Raw genomic sequence first — 24,258 nt, 5'->3', positions numbered from 1 at the left:
GGACCAAAATGGAAATAAAAAAGTCACAACCAAGCCTGGCCTTTAAAAATACCCAAGATTGCCCTCCTGCTAGGTCTTTCCTTTGTAGCAATGGTGCTGGTCACATGTTGAACTGGCGGACTTACAGGAAGAAAGCAGCTGGAGCCTTGATTCACCATACGGAGGACACCTCTGGGGTGCCGCGCAACCCCACATATGGTAAGCTAATAAGATTTCAGGTATTATTTATTACTGCAGCAGAGCCTAGCGTATCCTGATAGATCAAGGAGAATGCTCACTAATGAAATAGGAAAGAGGAATAATGAAATAGTAGATGGGAGTACCATGTTGGAAGTCAGGGGAGTGCTACGGAAGATGAGAGTGGACAGGAACAAATTTGAGCTCACATTGTGGGAGATATTCATGCAGAAGAGGAAAAAGAATAAGTAGAATTTGAATTGGCAGAAAGGTGGTGGGAAGACTAGCAGCATATACTCAATAAGATGGGAATGAGTAGGAAATACGAGGGAGAGAGAATGAAGACAGCCTTGACATTAAAGAGTTAACAGTAGATGGGGGCTGGAATAATGAAGCTCTACTAGATTATTAAATTGTCCAAAATCTTTTAGGTGGAACTCATGAATAAAATAGATAGGTTTCTTCAAAGCAAAAACCCAATGGATAACCATTCAATGACTAAGAGTTGCTCGGTGCTTAGCATGTTTGGGGCTGTGCTCTGAGTATTTTATCAATGAATCTTCACAGAAATCCTGCGAAGTATATAATCCTCATTTTACTGTTGGGAAAACAAAGGTGTAGAAAACAGGCCAATATATTAGTCATGGTTCTCCAGAGAAAAAGAATCAACAGGTATGTGTGTGTGTGAGAGAGACAGAGAGAGAGAAAGAGAGAGTGTCAGAGACACAGAGACACAGAGAGAGACAGAGGGAGAAACAGTGAGAGAAAGAGAAAGATAAGCTTTCGGGACTTTTTTTCTGGCATTGGCTCACATAGTTGTGGAGCTTCGCAAGTCCAAAATCTAATGGGGGAGGCTGGTAGACTGAAGACTCAGGAAAGAGTTGCAGTTCAAGTCTGAAGGCAATCTGCCTGCAGAATTCTCTTACTCAAATTGAGTCTGTCTTTGTTTTCTTAAGAACTTAAACTGACTAGATGAGGTCCAATCATTGTAGAGAGGAAACTGCTTTACCTGAAGTCTACCCATTTAAATGTTAATCTTGTTTCAAAAAAAAAAAATTTCAACTCTTGCATTCCTCCAGGAGTAAACTGCTGGACAGTAGAGTATGTGTGTCTTCAACTTTAGTGGATCACATGGAATTCTTTTTCCAAGAGATTCTACAAATTTACATTCTTACTATACTTGGTATAGTCAGACTTTCGAATTTTTCTTTAAAGATTTTGTTTATTTATTTGAGAGAGAGAGACAGAGAAAGAAAGAATGCGAAAGAGTATGAGATAGGAGAAGGTCAGAGGGAGAAGCAGACTCCCCGTGGAGCCAGGATCCTGATGTAGGACTCGATCCTGGGACTCCAGGATCATGGCCTGAGCTGAAGGCAGTTGCCCAACCAACTGAGCCACCCAGGTGCCCCAGACTTTCTAATTTTTGTCAATCTATTAGATGTATAATGATATCTCACGGGGTTTTAATTTGCAGTTCTCTGATTGAGACTGAGCACTTTTTCACGTATCTTGGCCGTTTAGAGTTGCTCTTTGGGAAAGGCTGGTTCAAATCTTTATCTGATTTTTGTGTTGAGTTTTATGCCTCCTTCTAATAGATTTGTAAGTGTTCCTTACATATTCTACATGTTAGTGCTTTGTCAGTTGTAAGTGTTGCAATGATCTTTCCTAATTTTGTGGTGGGCTTGTCTTCTTACTGTCTTTATCATGTTTTGGGAGAACAGAGTTCTTAACTATAATGTAGTCAGTTTTATGTCTTTCCCTTAATAGTTACTGTTTTTAGTATCTCCACCACCCAGAACCTATTGGGGGTGCCTGGGTGGCTCTGTGGGTTGGGCCTCTGCCTTCGGCTCAGGTCATGATCTCAGGGTGCTGGGATCGAGCCCGACACCAGGCTCTCTGCTCAGCAGGAAGCCTGCTCTCTCCTCTCTCTCTGCCTGCCTCTCTGCCTACTTGTGATCTCTGTCAAACAAAATCTTTTTTTAAAAAAGGTTTTCTATAGAACTGCCCTATGACCCAGCAATTGCACTATTGGGTATTTACCCTAAAGATACAAACGTAGTGATCCAAAGGGGCACGTGCACCCGAATGTTTATAGCAGCAATGTCTACAATAGCCAAACTATGGAAAGAACCTAGATGTCCATCAACAGATGAATGGATCAAGAAGATGTGGTATATATACACAATGGAATACTATGCAGCCATCAAAAGAAATGAAATCTTGCCATTTGCGACAACATGGATGGAACTAGAGCGTATCATGCTTAGCGAAATAAGTCAAGCAGAGAAAGACAACTATCATATGATCTCCCTGATATGAGGAAGTGGTGATGCAACATGGGGGCTTAAGTGGGTACAAGAAGAATCAATGAAACAAGATGGGATTGGGAGGGAGACAAACCATAAGTGACTCTTAATCTCACAAAACAAACTGAGGGTTGCTGGGGGGGAGGGGGGTTGGGAGAAGGGGAGTGGGTTTATGGACACTGAGGAGGGTATGTGCTTTGGTGAGTGCTGTGAAGTGTGTAAACCTGGCAATTCACAGACCTGTACCCCTGGGGATAAAAATATATGTTTATAAAATAAAAAGGTTTTCTAGTTTTTCCTTTCATATTTAGGATTATAATCCGACTAGAGTTTTGTTTTGTTTTAGTTTTGGGTAGATTATCCAATTGCATGTTTTCCATATAAAGAATTACTCTAAAATAATTATTTTTAAAGATTTACTTATTTATTTTAGAGAGTAAGAAGGGGGGGCAGAGGGAGAGAGAGAATCTCCACCCGACTTCCTGTTGAACACAAAGCCTGATGCAGGGTTTGGTCTCACAACCCTGAAATCATGACCTGAGCCAAAAATAAGAGTTGGAGGCTTAACTGACTGAGACACCCAGATGCCCTTCTATCATCATTATTTTTAAAAGTATCCTTTCCCCACTTCTCTCCAATGCAAACTCCATCATTTTTCAAGTGTTTATACATGTGCGGGTCCATGCATATGCATTTTCAAAAAAACACAATAGTAAGTTCATAGTTCTCTTAACATGATCCAACTATCAAACATTACTAACCCTTTAAGCAGAAGAGGATGCAAGTTCCTTGGATCATGTTTACTCTTCTAGATACTCCCTAACTTAAATACTACTATATAGAATTAACAATACTTAAATACTGTGTTGTATAGTCAGTGCATATTATGTTACATAAAAAGAAGTGAGAATATAAAGATATTATACACACACAAACACTCATAACAAAATGAGGAAATACAACAATTACAGTTCTCATTTCTGGGTAGTTGGTAGTCAGAACTACCTTCTTCCACTATCTGCTCTGTATTTCCTTTGCCTTCGTCAAATACCTCAGTTGGTCTTCGTTCTTTACTTTGTTCTTTACTTGGTTCTTTACTTGGTGGAGTAACTAAAACCTTCACGTCTGAAGAGTCTCAGCCTTTAGCAGTCCTGCCTGAATTGGGTTGTGGTTTTCCATTGACTTTAATTCACAAGGCATGGTGATACTAAGAAATGCTCAAGAGGTCTCCTATATTCTGGGCACACTGTTTTTTACCCTCACCATGGAGTAGCAGCCCCATTTACCCTGGTAGTCATGGTCCATCACAGTAAGTCCCTTCTTTGCCTCAGTTTAAAATGACCTGGTAGCAGTCTTAACTTATGGTTCAATGGAATCATTACCGTGTATCCTGATGGAAGCATTCCTTGCTTTGAAACTAAGACCTATAGGTCAGCAGGGTAAAAGGTCACAAAAACAGCAGGCAAAATTTTTGCTAGTGGGTCACTGTGGGTAATAGTGAGGATTCCACTCCTATTTCCACCCCTCCATTCCTGGACTACCAAGTCTTGGCTATGGGAGAACTAGCATCATATACTGAATGCTGTTTTAAGGCATATACAGGCTCCTGGAGAACCTTGTCTCAGTCCTGTAAGGTACTGATTGCCACCTGATACTCTAAAAGAGTTTCAGAAAGTCATTCCACTGTTCTATCAAGCCAGCTGCCTCAGGATGGTAGAGAACACAGAAAGCCCAGTGAATTTTATGAGCATAGGCCACTGCTGCACTTCATTGATATGAAGTGAGCTTGCATATGAGGCAGAACCATCTATGAACCAGGCCTTAGTTTTCTCTTCTTTTACATTACACCAAGGCAGGTCTAGCATTTCTAACTCTCTCACAGTGGGCCATCTTTTTATCCATGTTTTAGCCAACCAACCAAACTGTCAGAGTCCTTTTTAACCCCCCGAGATGCAACATTCAATACAGAATCCCTGCTCAGTGTGCCCATCTCACTAAATGTGGCCTGATCCAACTTTCTTCTACCTTATTTCATACAGTTAATATCCCTTCCCACACATACTCTCTGGATTTCTGTCTGGATAAATTAGAAAACTCAAGCAGTTCTTCTGGAAGGTAGTGTACCTCATGAGTCACACTTTGCACCTCACTTTTAGTGGCCTGCTGGGACTTGTGTTTAATTATTGGTTGCTATAGCTAGAATGAATGCTTGTGCTCCCCACAAATTCATATGTTGAAATCCTAACCCCTAAGATGATGGAATTAGGAGATGGGGCGTTTGGGAGGTAGCTACTCATGAATGGGATTAGTGCCCTTATAAAAGAGACCTTAAGGAGATCCTTGCCTCTTCTTCTGTAACGTGACATTACAGTGAGGAGAGGACTGTCCATGAGGAAGCAGGTTCTCACCAGACACTCGACCCCGCTAGTTCCTTGATCTTGGACTTCCCAACCTCCAGAGCTGTGAGAAACCAATTTCTGGTGTTTATAAACCACCCGGTCTATGGCATTTTGTTATGGTGACCCAAACAGACTAAGACATTGCCTAGAAGCAAAGAGGAGTGGTGAGAGTGGGTCCTGAAGAGAATCAGTATTGTCTTTCAGGGCATCTGCTTGAGGGAAAGCCATTACAGTTTCTGCAGGTAATGCAGAGTAAATCCTCTCAGGTGGGAATAGAGAGACTATTTCTACAGGCGAAGACAAATCAGAGTTAACGGTCTTAAAGCTCCCAACTCCAAGACACCTGGGTGGCTCAGTTGGTTAGGCTGCTGCTTTCAGCTCAGGTTCATGATCCCAGAGTCCAGGTGATCGAGTCTCACCTCAGGCTCCTTCCTCACAGGGAGCCTGCTTCTTTCTCTTCCTCTGCCTACTTGTGTGTGCTCTCTCTCTCTCTGATAAATAAATAAAATCTTTAAAAAAAAAAAAAAAAGCTCCCAACTCCATCGGTTTTCTCACATGTCCCCATCCCACTTTCTAGGATCTCATTCTTTCCCAGTCAGTGCCTTTACCTTAATAGGAGACACCCTGTGAGGCTTGGAATTCAATGTGTGTTGTAGATCAGTCACTCAAACAATGAGGTTCTGAGTTTGGCTCTCAGCAATTTCAGCCCTCCTGTAGGTGATAAAAGTCTCTTTCAGGGCATATATAGACACTATTAGGTCATTTATGTGATGCTTGAGTTGAGAAATTGAATCCCTGAACTCATCTTTTTCTTCCCCAACTTTGTTCAGTGATGTTAGGAGAAACCAACTCAAGCACACATTTCAGAACACAGCTCATATGCTCCTCCCACCTTTCAGGTTCCCTCTCCTCTCTACCTTTTTTACCCTCATCTTTTCTGCCCCAAATTTCAATTTTTGTACATCTTTCAGGCAAAGCAAATTTAGCACCACCCAGTGAATTAGTTGTGTACTCCTCAAATGTTGTTACTGGTTTGTTTGTATTGTTTCCTTTGCAAGGGATAGGAACTTAGTCCAAACCAGCTTAGCAAAAGGAGAATTTATTGGTTCATGGAACTAAGGGACAGGTTTAGCAACCAAACTGTAGGAAGAGGAATTTAGCTGTACTCAAAAACCACTGGAACCAGGAACTAAAATCTGCTTCTCTCCTCGCAGATGGGCAACAAATCCCATTCTTATCTTTCAGCTTTCAACCATCTGGGAGGGGTGCCTTCGCTTCATAAGGGTTCAAAGCTCAAAAATTCTGGGCAAGGACTCTCACTGTTCTGACTTACCCAGCTGTCCTTCCCCCCATATGATGTGTGTGTGTTCATATAAGAACACAGCACCTCCCAAGGAAACCAAATAGGTGAGGAGGAAGGGCTGTTTCCAGGAGAAATGAGGGATTTCACCACACATATTAATAATTTCAGCAATCCTTAAGTAAAATATTGGATAACATTTTCGCTAATTTCTGCAACACTTTAAGCAAAACGGCATCAGATCATGGGGAGGGGGGGCAATAAATATTACATGCCAGGTAGCAATGAGAAATACTTTCCGAGAGGCCTCTTGAGGTGAGCCTTTAGGATTGAGTGTGATTTGTCAAGCCAGGAGGGGATTCCAGGGAGAGAGAGAGTTCCAAGCTTGAACAAATGGACATAAATACCTCCTCTTCCAGAACTCTCTTTTTATATTCTGCAAAAATGTATTTGATGCCACCATAAAACAAAGGATAAAAGTATCCTTTCAGTGCAAAGTTAGAGGATTAAATGATCTTTAGTTGGACTGAAACACAAGCTGTGTGAATAAACAAGTGACTAAATCCCCAACTTGACTTTCTCATCCGCCCCATAAAGATGATAATGGTACCTTAAGGCTCAAGTAATGATTAAATGAGATAATCCCGCAGCCAATGCTTTCACACATCGTAAAGGCTCAAAAAACCTGCTAGATCTCAGCAGTTATACTCATAAATGTAGCTGAAAAAAAAATGAATTAAATGCTAAATCCCAGCTAGATACCATTTTTTAAGTATTCAGAGTGAACTCGTTATGCAAACCAAACACCGTGAGGTCAAAATATTTAAAATTACTCCTTTTAATAGTTCAGGTACGCACAGTGTTACAAAACCAGGAGAAACCAGGAAGGAGAGTTGACGAGTGGGTTTAGATGCTCGGATTTTGTCAACTGAGAGGTGAGAAACAGGCGATCAAACCCATAAAGAGCACCCGAGGACCTGCTGAGCGCCCGGATTGCGCGACCCAGGGGAAGCTGCAGCGAAGGCACAGCCCGGGGGCCCACACAACTCAGACGCGCAGGAGCGCGGAAACTACGCCTGGCCCCAGCAACAAAGAGCAACCCAGGATGGGGGCTCCCCCAGCCCTCACCACTCCGCCTGCAAAAGAACCCTGCCCCGCCCCCCGGCCGGTCAACGTCCCTAGCGGCGCGGTCGTGACGCCATTTCCTGTCGCCGGCGCGCACGTGGGAGGAAGTGCCAGTGCCCGCGGCCGCCGCTCTTGCTTGTCTCTCTGGTTACGTTCGTCCGCCGGCCGGGCCGCTTATTCCAGCTGGGCAGCCGCAATGGGAGTCCCGGCTTTCTTTCGCTGGCTCAGCCGCAAGTACCCGTCCATCATTGTCAACTGCGTGGAAGAGAAGGTGAGGAGGCGCCTGACGGCCGCCAGGGGCTCAGACGCGTTTAGGCCGCGGCCCTCGGCGCCCGCCACCTGCCCCCGGGGCACGGTGCTGGGTCCCGCGCCACCCTGTCGGCCCCGCGGACAGGGCGGCCCGACACGCTGTTGGGCACCGGCACCCGGAATCAGGGCCGGGGAAAGCGGGCAGGGCGGGGCAAGAGCCGAAAGGGGTACGAACTCGCTTGAGGGCTGTTCCTCCCTTGCCCGCTTTTTCCGGGACCGGGAGGCCCCGCCCACGGCTTTGTTTCTTTCCGGCCCCGTGTGTTTGGTTTTCCGAAGAGTCTTAAAGTCTATTGAGCCGCTCCCGGCGGTTCCACAGAATTAGCTGGTTAGGGCTGCGTAGATGCTGATCCTGGCCTTTAACAACCTTGTAAAGTAATAACTGGCGGCGAGCTTTTCTCTTGTTTACTGTCCGTGCCTGAAAGGCTTCGTAGTGCCAGAGGCCATTTGTTGCTAGATTTGTTAGATTCCACGGCGAAAGCAGCCATGGACAAGGTAGGACAAGATAGAAGTCTGATAAGTGCCCCTTGTCTAGGTGCTCTCCTGTCGGACAGCTTACTTCTTAAAATTTTCGGAATTTCTCGATGCACTCGAACAGTACACTTTTTGTTGTTAGTTTGTTAGTACATTGACTTTTGTCCATTCTTCAGTTTTGTAGTTATTGTTTCCGTGTTACCAGTCCGAGTTCGATTTTATACTCTTAATTATAATTTTTGGGTTGGGAAGGTTCAGGGGGGCACATCATGCCTTCCACCCTTTCGTTTTTGAAGGAAGTACCCAGCTGTCACTGTGAAAACTTACTTTTGTTTACTCCTGGAACCGTGAGATCTTAATTTTTGCTTATTAGCTATCCAAAGGGGGAATCGAAAACCTTGTTTTGATGGTATTCCCAGTATTCTTTTTTTTTTTCCTGAAAGGGAAACTGTAACTTAATGCTTGTTTCCTTTGTTTTTTTAAGACTTTTCTCAAACATAATGTACATCTCATTCCATTTTTACTTTCTAGTGATAACCAGTTCTAACTCTTTTGGTTCTATTTCTGAGTATCATGCTTATACCTAATTTACTGGTTTTGGATCTAGCTGTGGAATTGCAGCTATGATAGAAGACGGTTTAGTCCCTCTTGCAATCTCCTTCCCCCCTCCAAATAATAGTACATCACTGTCTTCATTTCTTCTAATAGTAAGCTTGATAATTTTACTATGCCTTTTTGAAAAATTGTATTTCCTATATAAAGTATCCCTTGACTTTTCACTGTCAAAGGTTAGGTATTAGCTTTTCTACTCTGGCTGCCCTTCTGCAGCGTGTCAGTTATACTTTTCCCTTGTTGGCATCCAAAATTAAATTGTCAGGGCGTTGGCAATACTGATTTATTTCAAAAGCTAAAAAAGTTAGGGGTGCCTGAGTTGCTAAGTCAGTTAGGTATTTGATTTCTACTCAGGTCATGATCTTGCTCCTCAGCCTGGAGTCTGCTTGTCCCTGTGCCCCTCCTTCTGTATCTGTCATTCATTCATTCATTCATTCATTCATTCATAAATACATACATACATACATACTTTGAAAAACAATAAAAGCTGAAAAAAATAGTATTGTCACTGTGCCGACTCAGGTTATGTGCTATTTTGTCTTTTCCTTGGTGTTGCTTTTCTCTTTTCCTCTTTACATCATTCCCTATTCAATCTCCCTCTGGTCTCAGATATATTCTATCAAGTCCTCTTTCTTCTTGGAGACAGCTTTTTGTGTGGGTCCCCAGGCTGTGCCTTCACCGCAGCTTCCCCTGGGTCGCGCAATCTGGGCTCTCAGCTGGTCCTTGGGTGCTCTTTATGGGTTTGATCACCTGTTTCTCACCTCTCAGTTGACAAAATCCGAGCATCTAAACCCACTCGTCAACTCTCCTTCCTGGTTTCTCCTGGTTTTGTAACACTGTGCGTACCTGAACTATTAAAAGGAGTAATTTTAAATATTTTGACCTCACGGTGTTTGGTTTGCATAACGAGTTCACTCTGAATACTTAAAAAATGGTATCTAGCTGGGATTTAGCATTTAATTCATTTTTTTTTTTCAGCTACATTTATGAGTATAACTGCTGAGATCTTGCTTAAGTATTTTAACATGTATTGAGTGTTGTTCTGGCACTTTACAGATTAATTTATTAAATCTTCATACTCATATGATTATTACTCATTATTATTACTATTACAGATGAGAAAACTAAAGGACGGAGGGGTTAAGTAATATACTTAAGGTCACTCAGTTAATGTCAGAGCCAGTGTCAACCAGGAAGAACATGCTCTTAATTTATGTGTTCTTCTGCTTTCACTCTTTTGTAATTGATTTATTTTTATTTCTGAATTTTTTAAAGATCTTTGTATCCTTGGTAGTATAAGCTTTCATGATTATGTACTTAGGTATAGGGTTTTTTAAAATTTAAATTCATTTGGATCAGAACTTGGCTGACTCTCTGAGTCTGGAAACTTGTGTTCTTCAGTTCTAGAGAATGTTCTTTGATTTTTTTTTTTTCCCCTGACTTTTTTCCTCTGCCCTCTGAATTCTGGATACTGGGTCTCTGATTTCTTTTTTTTTTCTTAACCTATAATGTATTATTTGCTTCAGGGGTACAGGTCTGTGATTCATCCGTCTTATAAAATTCATAGCACTCACCATAATCACATGTGTACAGATATCTACACACACACACCACATCTTCTTTATCTATTCATCTGTTGATGGACATCTAGGCTCTTTCCATAGTTTGGCTATTGTGGACATTGCTGCTATAAACCTTGGGGTACACGTGCCCCTTTGAATCACTACATTTGTATCTTTAGGGTAAATACCTAGTAGTACGATTGCTGGGTCATAGGGTAGCTCTATCTTTGACTTTTTGAGGAACCCCCATACTGTTTTCCAGAGTGGCTGCACCAGCTTGCATTCCCTCCAACAGTGGAGGAGGGTTCCCCTTTCTCTGAATCCTCGCCAACACTTGTCATTTCCTGACTGGTTAATTTTTGCCATTCTGACTGATGTGAGGTATCTCACTGTGGTTTTGATTTGTATTTCCCTGATGTCGAGTGATGTGGAGCACTTTTTCATGTGTCTGTTGGCTATCTGGATGTCTTCTCTGCAGAAATGTCTGTTTATGTCTTCTGCCCATTTCTTGATTGGATTCTTTGTTCTTTGGGTGTTGGGTTTGATAAGTTCTTTACAGATTTTGGATACTGGATACTGGACCTCTGACTGATTTATTTTTCTTTCTTTCTGTTCTCCCCTTCCCCCCTCCTCTTTTGTAGCTTTATTGAGATATAATTGACCTACAGCAAACTGTACATATTTCATATGTACAATTTAATAGATATTGACATATGTGTGCATCCATGCAACCCTCACCACAATCGAGATAATAAACATCACTCTAAAATATTCCATCTGCCTCTTTATTATATCTCCTTAAAGTCCCTCTCTGTTGACCATCTTTAATCAACCACTGGTGTATTTCTGAATCTGTAGATAAGTTTTCATTTTTTACAGTTGAATATAAATGAAATTATATTGTAGGCACTCTTTTTTTTTTTTTTTTTTTTGACCTGGCTCAGTGACTTTCATTCAGAATACTTATTTTGAAGTTCATTCATGTTATGTGTATCAGAAGTTTGTTTCTTTTTATTTTTGTATAATATTCTGTGTTGTGCATATATCACATTTTGTTTATTCATTCATCTGATTGAGGAGCATTTGGATTGCTTTGGGCCATCATAAAAAAAAAAAAAAAAACGATGAACAGCTAATGAACAGTGGTGTTCAAACCTTTGTGTGAATGTATGCTTTCATTTCTTTAGAGAAATTACCTAGGAGTGAAATGATTGAATTGTATGGTAGATGTGTGATTATTTCAAAAGGAAAAATTGCCAGGCTGTTTTCCCAAGTGATTGTACAATTTTGTATTGCCACTAGTAGTTTATGAGAGTTCTAGTTGTTCTGTTTCTTTGCCAACACCTGGTATGGTTAGTTTGTTCAGTTTTAGTCCTTTTTTTTTTTTTTAAGTCTTAGTCCTTCTTATGTAGTTTTATCTCTTGGTTTTAGTTTACATTTCCCTAATGATAAATGATGTGGAGCATCTTTTTGGGTGCTTATTTGCCTTCCATATATCTTCTTGAGTGAGATGTCTATTCAGATCTTTTGTTCCTCCCCCTTTTTTTTAAGAGAGGGAGAAGGGGGGCAGGGGCAGAAGGAGAGGGAGAGAAAGAATCCTAAGCAGGCTTCAGGCCCAATGCAGCTTGATCTCACAACTAACTGTGAGATATGAAACATGAACCAAAATCAAGAGTCAGCTGCTTAACTGATTGAGCCAATCAGGTGCCCCACGTTGATTTTTTTTTAATTGTCAAACCCACTTTGCATTCCTTGGATAAATCCTGATCATGGTGTATTATTTTTATGAATCGTTAGATTCAATTTACCAAAGTTTTCTTGAGAATTTTTACCTTTATGTTCAAAAAGAATATTTGTGTTCTGGTATTCTTAGGTCTTTGTCCATTTTTAGTATCAGAGTAATCTTGATGTCAGATTGAGTTACCATGTATGCTCTCTAGTTTTCTGAGAAAAGTTTTTGCAGAGTTGGTATTATTTCTTCCTTATGTATTTGGTAGAATTCACCAGTAAAGCCATTTAAACCTGAAGTTTTTTGGGAAGGATTCTTTTAGCTACAAATACAGTTTCTTTAAGTGAACATAAAGCTGTTCAGATTATCTTTTTTTTTAAATGAGTTTGTATGTTTCATCAATTCTGTCCATTTCATCTAGGTTGTCAAATTTGTTGACATAAAGTTGTTCATAGGATTCCTTATCTTTTTGCTCTCAGTGGAAAAGGTAGTGATGTTATCTTTCTCATTCCTATACTAATTTTTTTTTTGTTTCATTATCTGTATTGCTAGAGTGATCTCAAAGAACTAGCTTTTGATTTCATTAATCTTTTTTTCCTGTTGTTTCTTCTGCTTTTTATTGAGTTTTATCCTTATTTTCATTATTTATTTCTTATGCTTACTTTGGGTTTAACTGCTTTTTTTGTCCTCCTTTCTAAAGGAGGCAGTTGAGGTTGTTGCTTTGATACATTGTTTCTTCTCATAGGTTTGGAGTGTCTGCTACTACTGTGTTAGTTACATCCCACAAATATTGACATGTTATGTTTTTATCTTTATTCAGTAACAAATACTTTCTAATAGACTTTTTTGCTTCTTTGGCCCATTGTTTATTTACAGCTGTTACTTAATTTTCAAGTATTGGTGGTTTTAGGCATTTTTTGGTTTTTGATTTCTAGTTTTGTTCACTGTCATTGAACATACTTTGCATTATTTGAATCTTTTTAAAGTTTACCTGATTTGATTTATGGCCTAGAATATGTGTGTTGGTAAATGTCATTTTGCCTTAAAAGAGATACAAGTTCTTCTGTTGGGTGGAGTGTTTTTATAAATGTTATCATGCTGGTTTATAGGATATGGAAGACTCGAACAATACTTAGTGATTTTGTTTCTACTATCAATTACTGTTGGGGTGTGGAAATCTGTTACATATAATTATTTGGATACATCTGTTTCTTGTGCATAAATGGGTAGGATTATTTTGTCGTCATAAAAAATATGCTCTTTATTGTTGCAAAATTAACTTTTTTGGCTCTCCTGGGTGACTCAGCGTGGAGTCCGCTTGCTATTCCCTACCTCTCCTTTTGCCCCTCCCCCATTCATGGTTTCTTTCAATTAAATAAATAAACTTTTTAAAAATTACCTTTTTTTATCCCTGGCATCCCTGCCCCTTTGGTGTGAAATTTGTTTTGCTCAGTATTGAGATAGCCAGGTCTTCTGATAGGTCTATTTCTTTTTCTGTCTTTATATTTAAAGTGTTTGTTTTTATAGGCAACATACAGTTTTTTTTTTTCAAAGATTTTATTTATTTGACAGAGATCACAAGTAGGCAGAGAGAGAGGAAGGGAAGCAGGCTCCCTGCTGAGCAGAGAACCCCAATACGGGGCTCAATCCCAGGACCCTGGGATCATGACCTGAGCTGAAGGCAGAGGCTTTAACCCACTGAGCCACCCAGGTGTCGCTGGTTTTTTTTTTTTTTTTTTTTTTTTTTTTTTTATGCTGTTTGATGATCTCTTCCCTTTTTTATTGTGGCAAATACACATAACATAAATTTTGCCATTTTAAGCTTTTTAAAGTGTAGAATGCAGTAGCATTGAGTACATCCACAATATTGTGAAACTATTACCATTATTTATTTCATCATCATCCCAAACGAACTCTACCCATTAAACAATAATTCTCTGTGCTTCCTCAGCCCCTACTTTCTGCCTTGTGAATTTGTCTGTTTTAGGTACCTAATGAAAGTAGAATCATATTTGTCATTTTGGGTCTGGATTTTCACTTAGCATAATGTTTTCAAGACTTACGCATGTTTGCATGTACCAGAAATTCATTCCTTTTTAAGGCTAATAATATCCCATTGTATGTTTAGATCACATTTTGTTTGGACATTTGGGTTATTTTTACCTTTTTTTTTTTTTTAAAGATTTTATTTATTTGACAGAGAGAGATCACAAGTAGGCAGAGAGAGAGGAAGGGAAGCAGGCCCCCTGCTGAGCAGAGAGCCAGATGCGGGACTCGATCCCAGGACCCTGAGATCATGACCTGAGCCGAAGGCAGCGGCTTAATCCACTGAGCCACCCAGGCGCCCGTATTTTTACCTTTTGACTACTGTGGATAATGGTGCTATCAACATTGGTGTATAATTATCTGTATTCATGTCAATGCTTAGGGTATATAACTATGAGTGGAATTGCTGGATCTTGTGGTAATTCTGTTTACCTTTCTGAGGAACTGTCAAACTGTTTTCCTAGTCTCTGCATTGTAAGCAGGGTATTAAGGATTTTTACATTTCACGTGAGTATTGGTATGGTTAGATTTAAATTTGTCAGCTGTTTTCTGTCATACCCATTTTTTGTTTTCATTTTCCAATTCTTTTGGATTGAGTATATTTTTTCATTTCATTTTATCTCTTCCTTTGGTTTAACTATTTATTCATTCAACCATCAGTTTTTCACTTTGTGTCCTTGGCTTATATAGGGCTCTATTAGCTTTACATTCTTAAGAAAAATGCCTTTGGGCACCTGGGTGGTTCAGTCAGTTAAGCATCTTTCTGCCTTTAACTCTGGTCATGATCCCAGGGTCCTAGGATTGAGCCCCATATCTGATTCTCTCTGTTCAGTGGGGAGCCTGCTTCTCCCTTTCCTTCTGCCTGCTGCTCCACCTGCTTGTCCTCCCCGTCCCCCCAACCCCGGCTCATTAAGTAAATAAAAACCTTAAAAAAAAAAAAAAAAGAAAAGAAAGAAAGAAAAATTCCTTAAACTCTCCTAAACTCTAAAGAACTAGTGATTTCTGCATTATACTCTGCGGCTCCCTCCGGTCTCTATTTTCTGGTTATTTCTGTGAGAGCTGAAACAAGGTAGTGTTGGTGTTGCCTTGTTTGACTTCAGCTAGTAGTGTGCATGTTGGTGAACTCAAATTTTTCACTGCTCTGCTCATGTTTGTGAATGACTAAGAGTGCTGCAAATACTGATTTAGGGGTTACCAAAAGATTTTTAGTAAGTAGGTGAATTAGCAAATATGGAATTCATGAATAATGAAGATCAGTGGTATATATGCCACACAGGTAGTTGTGTGAATTAAATCAATTAATACAAGTTAAGTTGTTTCAAACATTGCTTTGTATAGACACTTGGTATTTCAGAATCTCACTGCTAAATTAAGTTTCAAGAGTTCTATGTCCAAGTAAAATTGGGGATATATTTGTGTCTAACTTTTGGTAATATTGTGTAGTGTAAGATAGTACTCTACCCTTCCTTTTTTTTTTTTTTTTTTTTTCTCTTCCATTTGATTGAATACTTTTTTATGACTGGTTCTAGTTTAAGGGCAGGAGGGACAATAATGAACAGGATGGCTGTTGGTCCCTGATTCTGCATGCAGTTTTTTTTTTTTTTTAAATTTTATTTATTTATTTGACAGAGAGAGATCACAAGCAGGCAGAGAGGCAGGCAGAGAGAGAGGAAGGGAAGCAGGCTCCCTGCTGAGCAGAGAGCCCGATGCGGGACTCGATCCCAGGACCCTGAGATCATGACCTGAGCCGAAGGCAGCGGCTTAACCCACTGAGCCACCCAGGCGCCCTCTGCATGCAGTTTTGATCAGTATAATACTTTTGGGGGAGATGGCTACTACATTTTTAGGTAGCTTAATTCACCCACTTGAAGTTTATAATTAAAGGGTTTCTTGTATATTCATGGATGTGGGTAACCATCGCCACAGTCAGTTTCGGGACATTTTCATCGCCTCAGAAAGAAACCTATACCCTGTGGCTATCAACCCACTATCCCCTGCCCCTGCTACTCCTATCCATAGGTAACCACTAGTTTACTTTCTGTCTCTCTGTAGAGTCTCTATTGTGACTTCCATGTAAATGGAATCATGTAGTCTATGTTTTTTTACCTGGCTGGCTTCCTTCACTTAACATTATGTTTTTAAAGTACATCCATGTTATAGCATGTATCAGTACTTCATTCTTTTTTATGGCTAAATAATGCTTCACTGTGTGGTGTGGATATACCACATTTTGTTTTTCCATTTGTGTGTTAATGGTCTTTTGGGTTGTTTCCACCTTCTGACTGGTATAAGTAATGGTATTACATTCACATACAGGTTTCTGTGTGGACATGTTTTCATTTACTGGGTATATACCTAGAAGTGGAAACTCTGATATAGGATAACTCTGTGTTTGATTATTTGAAGAACTACCAGACTGCTGGTAGTTTTCCAAAATGGCTGCAACATTTTAATTCCCACCAGCAGTGTTTCAGGGTTTTAATTTGTCCACATTTCACTAATACCTGTTATCTGACTTTATTTTTGCCATCCTAATGGGTATGAAGTTGATATCTCACTGTAGTTTTAATTTATATTTACCTTAGGACTAAATTATACTGAGCATCTTTTTTCATGAGCTTATTGGCCCTTTGTGGATCTTTCTTGGAGAAATGTCTATTCATATTTTTTGCCTGTTTTTCAAATTGTGTCATCCTTTGATTGAGTTGGAAGAGTTTTAAAAATGTACATATTCTGAATACAAGCCCCTTAAAAGATATATGACTTGCAAATTTTTTTTTCCTGTTTTGTGTTGTCTTTCCACTTTCTTGACAGTGTCCTTTGAAGCATAAAGTTCTTACTTTTGATGATGAAATCTAAATTACTTTTTGTTTGCTTGGACTTTTGGTGTCACATCAAAGAATCCATTGCCAAATACAAAGTCATGAAGATTTATGCCTGTATTTTCCCCTGAGAGCTTTATACTTCCAACTCTTAAATGTGCATGTATGATCCATTCTGAGTAAACTTTTGCATATGGTATGAGGTTAAGGTCCAACTTCATTCTTTGGTGTGTGGCTATCCAGTTGTTACAACACCATTTGTTGAAAAGTGTTCTTTGCTAATTGAATGGTCTTGACACCTTGTTAAAAATCAGTTGACTATAGAGGTATGGGTTTATTTCTTGTGTTTAATTTCTGTTCTTTTGATTTATATGTTTATCCTTGTACCACTACCATAGTGTCTTGATTACCATTGCTTTGTAGTGAATTTTGAAATCTGGAAGTCTAAGTCCTTTATTTTATTCTTTTTTGAGGATTACTTTGTATATTCGACTTCCTTGCAATTGCATATGAATTTTATAATCCACTTCATAGTATAGATTTTACATTTCTTTGATTAACTTTAGTTTTAGGATACTACTATGATTGGAATTGTTTTATTTTTTCAATTGTTCATGGCAAGTGTATAGAAATTAAATTTTTTTTATATTGATCTTGTATCCTGCAATCTTGCTGAACTCATATATCCTAATAGTTTTTGGTAGTTAATTTAGGATTTTCTATATACAGGATCACATCATGCAAAGTTCTACTTCCTCCTTTACAATATAGATGCTTTTTATTTCTTTTTCTTACTTAATTGCCCTGGGTAGAACCTCCATGACAATTCTAACCTTAAAGGGAGACCACCTACTTCGTCACCATTGAGTATGATATTAACTTTTTTTTTTTGTAGATGCCCTTTATGTAAGGAACATATCTTCCATTCCTAATTTATTGAGTGGTTGTTTGGTTTCTGTTTTTACCATGAAAAGGTGTTAGATATCCTCAGATGCTTTTTCTACATCTATTGAGATGGTCGTGTAATTCTTGTCTTTCATTCTATTCATGTGATACATTTTATTAATTGATTTTTTGATGTTAAGCCTTGCATTGCTAGGATAAATCCTACTTGGTAGTGCTATATAATTCTTTTCATGTATTGTCAGATTCAGTTTGCTAGTATTTTGTTGAGGGCTTTTATATCCCTGTTCATTAGAGAGTCTGTGGTTTTGTTTTCCTGTGACATCTTTGTGTAGTTTTGGTTATCAGGATAATACTGGCCTTGTAAAATGTGTTGGAAAATGTTTCTTCCTTTTCTTGTTTTTGGAAGTATATGTGAAGAATTGGTATTTTTTTTTTTTTAAAGATTTATGTATTTATTTGAGAGAGAGAGAGCATGAGTGGAGAAAGGTCAGCAGGAGAAGCAGACTCCCTGCCAAGAGCTCAGAGCCTTATGTGAGACTAGATCCGGGGACTCCAGGATCGTGACCTGAGCTGAAGGCAGTCGCTTAACCAACTGAGCCACACAGGAGCCCAAGAATTTTTATTCTTCTTTGGGTGTTTGGTAGAATTGAGTGGAGAAACCATTTAGGCTCAGGCTTTACTTTTTTTTTTTTTTTTTTTAAGATTTTATTTGTGAGAGTGAGCGAATGGGTACACACAAGCAAGGCTCCGGAGTGGCAGGCAGAAGAAGAGGAAGTAGACTCCCTGTTGAGCAGGGAGCCCAATGCAGGACTCGATCCCAGGACCCTGGGATCATGACCTGACCTGAAGGTAGATGATTAACTGACTGGATCACCCAGGAATCCCTAAGCTTGGGCTTTTCTTTGTGGGTAGTTTTGTTTTCTAATTTTTTTTTTAATTGGTTCTGCCTCATATAGGTTTATTCAGATTATTTCTTTTGTCATTTTTATAGTTTGTCTTTTTATTAATTGTATGCTTCATCTAAGCTATCTAATTTTTTGGTGTACTATTCATGACCTTTTTAGTTTGTTTGTTTCTATAAAGGTGGTGTAACATCCTGTCTTCTCTTCTATTACTGATTCTGATAATTTGAATCTTCTCTTTTTCTAGGTCAGACTGACTAAACGTTTGTTGATCTTTTGAAAGAACAAGTTCTGGTTCAAAGGTTTTTTTCCTTTTAATCTTTTCATTTTCAGTTTTGTTATTTTTCCTTTAATATCATTTCTTTTGTTGGCTTTGGGTTTAATTTGCTATCATTTTTCTAGTGTCTTAAAGTACATATATTTTCTAGTATTTTTTAAAAGATTTTATTTATTTTATAGAGACACAGGGAACACAAGCAGGGGGAGTGGGAGAGGGAGATTAGGCTTCCTGCTGAGAAGAGCCTGATGAGGGGCTCAATCCTAGAACCCTGGGATCATGACCTGAGCCAAAGGCAGATGCTTAATGACTAAGCCACCCAGATACCCCTATTTTGTAGTGTCTTAAGGTACATAACCTATAAGGTTAGGTTGTGGATTTGAAGTCTTTCTTAATATAGACATTTACAGTTGTAGATTTTCCTCTGAACACTGCTTCGATTCTATACCATAAGTTTTGGTATGTTTTATCTTCATTTTCATCTATCTCAAGGTATTTTCTGATTTCTCTATTGATTTTTTCATTTCATTGGTTATTTATTCATGAGTGTGTTGTTTAATTTCCACATATTTATGAATTTCCCAGATTTCCTCCTGTTATTTCTAATTTCATTTCATTGTGGCTGGAGAACATATTTTAAATTATTTTTATGCTTCTAAGTTTTTTGAGATTTGTTCTATGGCCCAGCGTTTGGTCCACTGGAAAATGTTCCATATGCAGTTGAGAATGTATGTTCTGTTGTTGGATGGGGTATTCTATAGAAGTCTGTCAGATCTGGTTTGTTAATAGTGTTGTTCATGAGAGGAGGAGTAAGATGGCATAGGAATAGACCTAAATATCATCGGGTCCCAGAAGTTCAGCTAGATAGTTATGAAACCATTTTGAACACCTACAAACTCAACAGAAGACTGAAGAGAAGAAGAGCAGCGATTCTAGGAATAGAAAAGTGACCACTTTCTGGAAGGTAGGACATGTGGAGAAGTGAATCCCAGGCGATATATGGGAAGACACATTGCAGGGGGAGGGGTTGGCTTCCAGCAAGCGGTAGAGCAGCGGAGCACAAAATTGGAACTTTTAAAGAAGTCTACTCCCCTGAGAGACGTCACTCTAGAGGCTAAGTGGGAGATGGAGCCCTCGCTGAGACAGTGTGATCTCAGGACCTGTGGGGTCACAAAAAGACCAGGGGTGCCTGAATGTGGAAGAGCTCCCAGGTATTGGAGTGGGGAAGCTGGCTGCAGAGACAGAGACAAGGAGTGGGCTCTCAGCTCAGGATTACTTTAAATCATGACCCAAGGCACAGTCTGGCCGTTTCTCTTCGAGCAAGGACCACACGTGTGGTAGATTGGGGGAGACCTCCTCCTTCCTTCTCTGGGAGAAGTGGCACAGGAGTGCGCTGCAGGAATCTGCTGGGTTTGGAGACTCTAAACACGGCCCTGTGCCAGAAATAAAAACAATAGGTCACAGGCCAGGTGAGCACGGAGTGCGGCTGGAGACTGGGGACATGGGAGTGATTGACTGCTTTTTCTCTGAGGAGTGGGGCCCCGAGCTCTCACCTCCTACAGGGCTGGAGATTGGGATGCTGCCATCTTCATTCCCGTCCTCCAAAGCTGTACAGAAAGCATTCAGGGAATAACAACCACAAAGGACAAAACTGAGCAGATTACTTAGCCTGGCCCTTAACAAGGGTGGTGCAGTTCCTCCTCTGGCAAAGACATTTGAGAATCAATGCAGCAGGCCCCTCCACCAGAATGTCAACAAGAGCATCCAGCCAAGACCAAGTTCACCAATCAATGAGAACTGCAAAATTTCAGAGGTACAGGAATACAGCACATAGAATTAATTCATGGCTTTTCCCCATGATTCTTTAGTCTTTCAAAGTTAAATTTTTTTAATTTTATTCTTTTCTTATTCTATTTTTTAAAATTTTACCTCTTTCGGGGCGCCTGGGTGGCTCAGTGGTTTAAGCCGCTGCCTTAGGCTCAGGTCATGATCTCAGGGTCCTGGGATCGAATCCCGTATTGGGCTCTCTGCTCAGTGGGGAGCCTGCTTCCCTTCCTTTCTCTCTCTGCCTGCCTCTCTGCCTACTTGTGATCTCTCTCTCTCTCTCTCTCTCTGTCAAATAAATAAATAAATAAATCTTTTAAAAAAATTTACCTCTTTCCTGTTTTAACATTTTTAACTATTCTATATTATCAATACCTTTTTAAAAATCTTTTTGAATGGTCATTGTTATAATTCTATTCTATCCTTTCATTGTATTTAGCCTTATTTTTTGTATACATAGAGGTTTTTCTTTCTTTAAAATTTTGGAATACAGTTTCTTCTAACAGATCAAAATATACCCTAAATCTAGCACATGGCTTTGTTCTAGTCTCCAGCCTGATCACATTCTTTCCTCTTTTACTCTTCTTTTTTCAACTTTTTTTTCTTACTATTTTCTTGTTTAGAATCTTTTTATGTTTTCATCTTTACAATCATATTTCATCCCTTAATTGTGCTTACTGTTACTTTTGTGTATATGTAAGTTTTTCTTTCTTTAAAATTTTGGGAGTATTTTCTTCTAACAGACCAAAACACACCCAAAAATTCTTCCCCCACCCCCTGGTTTTGGGTCTTTTCCAATTTGGCTAGTGTATATTTTTTGGTGTCATTGCTACCCTTTTAGTATTTTGTTCTCTCAGCCATCTGTTCTTACCTGGATAAAATGACAAGGCAGAAAAATTTACCTCAAAAAAAAAAAGAACAAGAGGCATTACCGACAGCTGGGAACCTAATCAATACAGACATTAGTAAGATGTCAGATCTAGAGTTCAGAATGTTGATTATGAAGGTGCTAGCTGGGCTCAAAAAAAGCATAGAAGAGAATCCCTTTCTGGAGAAATAAAAGAACTAAAATCTAATCAAGATGAAATTTAAAAAGCTATTAATGAGGTGCAATCAAAATGGAGGCTTTATTTTTTGCTAGGATAAATGTGGCAGAAGAGAGAATTAGTAATATAGAAGACCAAGTGATGGAGAATAAAGAAGCTGAGAAAGATAAACTGCTGGACCACGAGGGGAGAATTCGAGAGATAAGTGATACCATAAGACAAACAATATTAGGATAATTGGGATCCCAGAAGAAGAAGAAAGAGAGGGGGCAGAAGGTATATTGGAGCAAATTATATCAGAGAATTTCCCTAGTTAGACGAAGAGAGCAAGTATCAAAATCCAGGAGGCACAGTGAACCCCTCTCAAAATTAATAAAAATAGGTTCACACCCATCATCTGATAGTAAGTCTCAGCGATAAAGAGAAAATCCTGAAAGCAGCTTGGGATAAGAAATTTTGTAACATGCAATGGTAGAAATAGGAGATTAGCCGCAGACCTGTCCAGAGAGACCTGGCAGTCCAGAAAGGACTAACATGATATATTCAGAGCACTAAAAGATAAAAATATGTAGCCAAGAATACTATATCCAGCTAGGCTGTCATTGAAAATAGAAGGAGAGATTAAAAAAAACTTCCAGGACAAACAAAAATTAAAAGAATTTGCAAACACTGGACCAGCCCTAAGGAGATATTGAAAGGGATCCTCTAAGCAAAGGGAGAGCCTAAAAGTAATAGACCAGAAAGGAACAGAGACAGTATACAGTAACAGTCACCTTACAGGCAATAGAGTGGCACTAAAGTCATATCTTTCAGTAGTTACCCTGAATGTAAATGGGCTAAATGCCCCCAATCAAAAAACACAGGGTGTCAGAATGGATTAAAAAACAAGACCCATTGATATACTGTCTACAAGAAACTCATTTTAGACCCAAAGACACCTCCAGATTTAAGGCGAAGGGTTGGAAAACAATTTACCATGCTAATAGACATCAAAAGAAAGCTGGGGTGGCAATCCTTATATCAGATAAATTAGACTTTAAGCCAAAGACTATAATAAGAGATAAGGAAGGACACTATAGCATACTTAAAGGGTCTGTCTAACAAGATCAAATAATTTTAAATATCTATGCCCCTAGCATGGGATCACCCAGTTATATAAACCAATGAATACACATTGACAGTAATACAATAATAGTAGGGGACCTTAACAACCTCCTCACTGAATAGGACAGATCATCCAAGCAAAAATCAACAAGGAAATAAAGGCCTTAAATGACACACTGGACCAAATGGACATCAAGGATGTATTCAGAACATTCCATCCCAAAGCAAAAGAATACTCATTCTTCTCTAGTGCACATGGAACATTTTCCAGAATAGATCACATCCTGGGTCACCAATCAGGTCTCAGCTGGTACCAAAAGATTGGGATCATTCCCTGCATATTTTGGACCAAAATGCTTTCAAACTAGAACTCAATCACAAGAGGAAAATTGGAAAGAACTGAAATACATGGAGGCTAAGGAGCATCCTACTAAAGAATGAATGGGTCAACCAGGAAATTAAAGATTTTAAAAAACTCATGGAAACAAATGAAAATGAAAACACAGCTGTTCAAAATCTTTAGGACACAGCAAAGGCAGTCCTGAGAGGAAAGTATATAGCGATACAACCCTTTCTCAAGAAACAAGTAAAGTCTCAAGTACATAACCTAACCCTACGCCTAAAGGAGCTGGAGAAAGAACAGCAAAGAAAGCCTAACCTCAGCTGGAGAAGAGAAATAATGAAGATCAGAGTAGAAATCAATGAAATAGAAACTAACCAACCAACCAACCAAACAGTAGAACAAATTAATGAAACTAGGAGCTAGTTCTTTGAAAGAATTAATAAGATTGATAAAGCCCTGGCCAGACTTACCAAAAGGAAAAGAGAAAGGACCCAAGTGAATAAAATCCTGAAAGAGGAGAGATCACAACCAACACCAAAGAAATACAATGATAAGAACATATTATATGCAACTATACACCAGCAGATTTGACAATCTGGAAGAAATAGATGCATTCCTAGAGACATATAAACTACCGAAACTGAACCAGGAAGAAATAGAAAACGTGAACAGACCCATAACCAGTAAGGAGACTGAAGCAGTCATCAGAAATCTCCCAACAAACAAGAGCCCAGGACCAGACCTCTTCCCAAGGGAATTCTATCATACATTTAAAGAAAAATTAATATCTATTCTTCTGAAATCATTCCAAAAAATAGAAATGAAAGGAAAACTTCCAAATTCATTTTATGAGGCCAGCATTACCTTGATCCCCAAACCAGACAAAGACCCCCCCCCAAAAAAAGGAGGATTACAGACCAGTAGCCATGATGAACACAGTTTTTAAAATTCTCTGCAAAATACTAGCCAGTATGGTCCAACAATACATTAAAAGGATG

The 24,258-nt window shown here is 39.3% G+C and overlaps 1 protein-coding gene and 1 long non-coding RNA gene across 3 annotated transcripts in view; one reads left to right on the top strand and one right to left on the bottom strand.

The window, feature by feature from the left end:
* Positions 1 to 7,004: 7,004 nt before the first annotated feature.
* Positions 7,005 to 7,864, bottom strand: LOC309857304. The gene is made up of 2 exons (XR_014307620.1): positions 7,796 to 7,864; positions 7,005 to 7,562 (listed from the first exon to the last, which is right to left on the bottom strand). It is a non-coding gene; the product is annotated as an uncharacterized lncRNA (long non-coding RNA).
* XRN2 (5'-3' exoribonuclease 2) overlaps positions 7,093 to 24,258 on the top strand; it is a gene marked incomplete at its 5' end in the record, with an annotated part of 90,473 nt that continues 73,307 nt past the window's right edge. For both annotated transcript variants that reach the window (XM_082750049.1, XM_082750048.1), the window contains one exon: positions 7,093 to 7,578. In XM_082750049.1, the coding sequence (XP_082606175.1) occupies positions 7,093 to 7,578 (486 nt within the window). The remainder of the gene's footprint in view (positions 7,579 to 24,258) is intronic.

The sequence above is a fragment of the Mustela nivalis genome, assembly GCF_964662115.1.
Source record: "Mustela nivalis genome assembly, contig: HAP1_SCAFFOLD_609, whole genome shotgun sequence".
Lineage (NCBI taxonomy): Eukaryota > Metazoa > Chordata > Mammalia > Carnivora > Mustelidae > Mustela > Mustela nivalis.
This window is presented reverse-complemented; position numbering and strand designations above follow the sequence as displayed.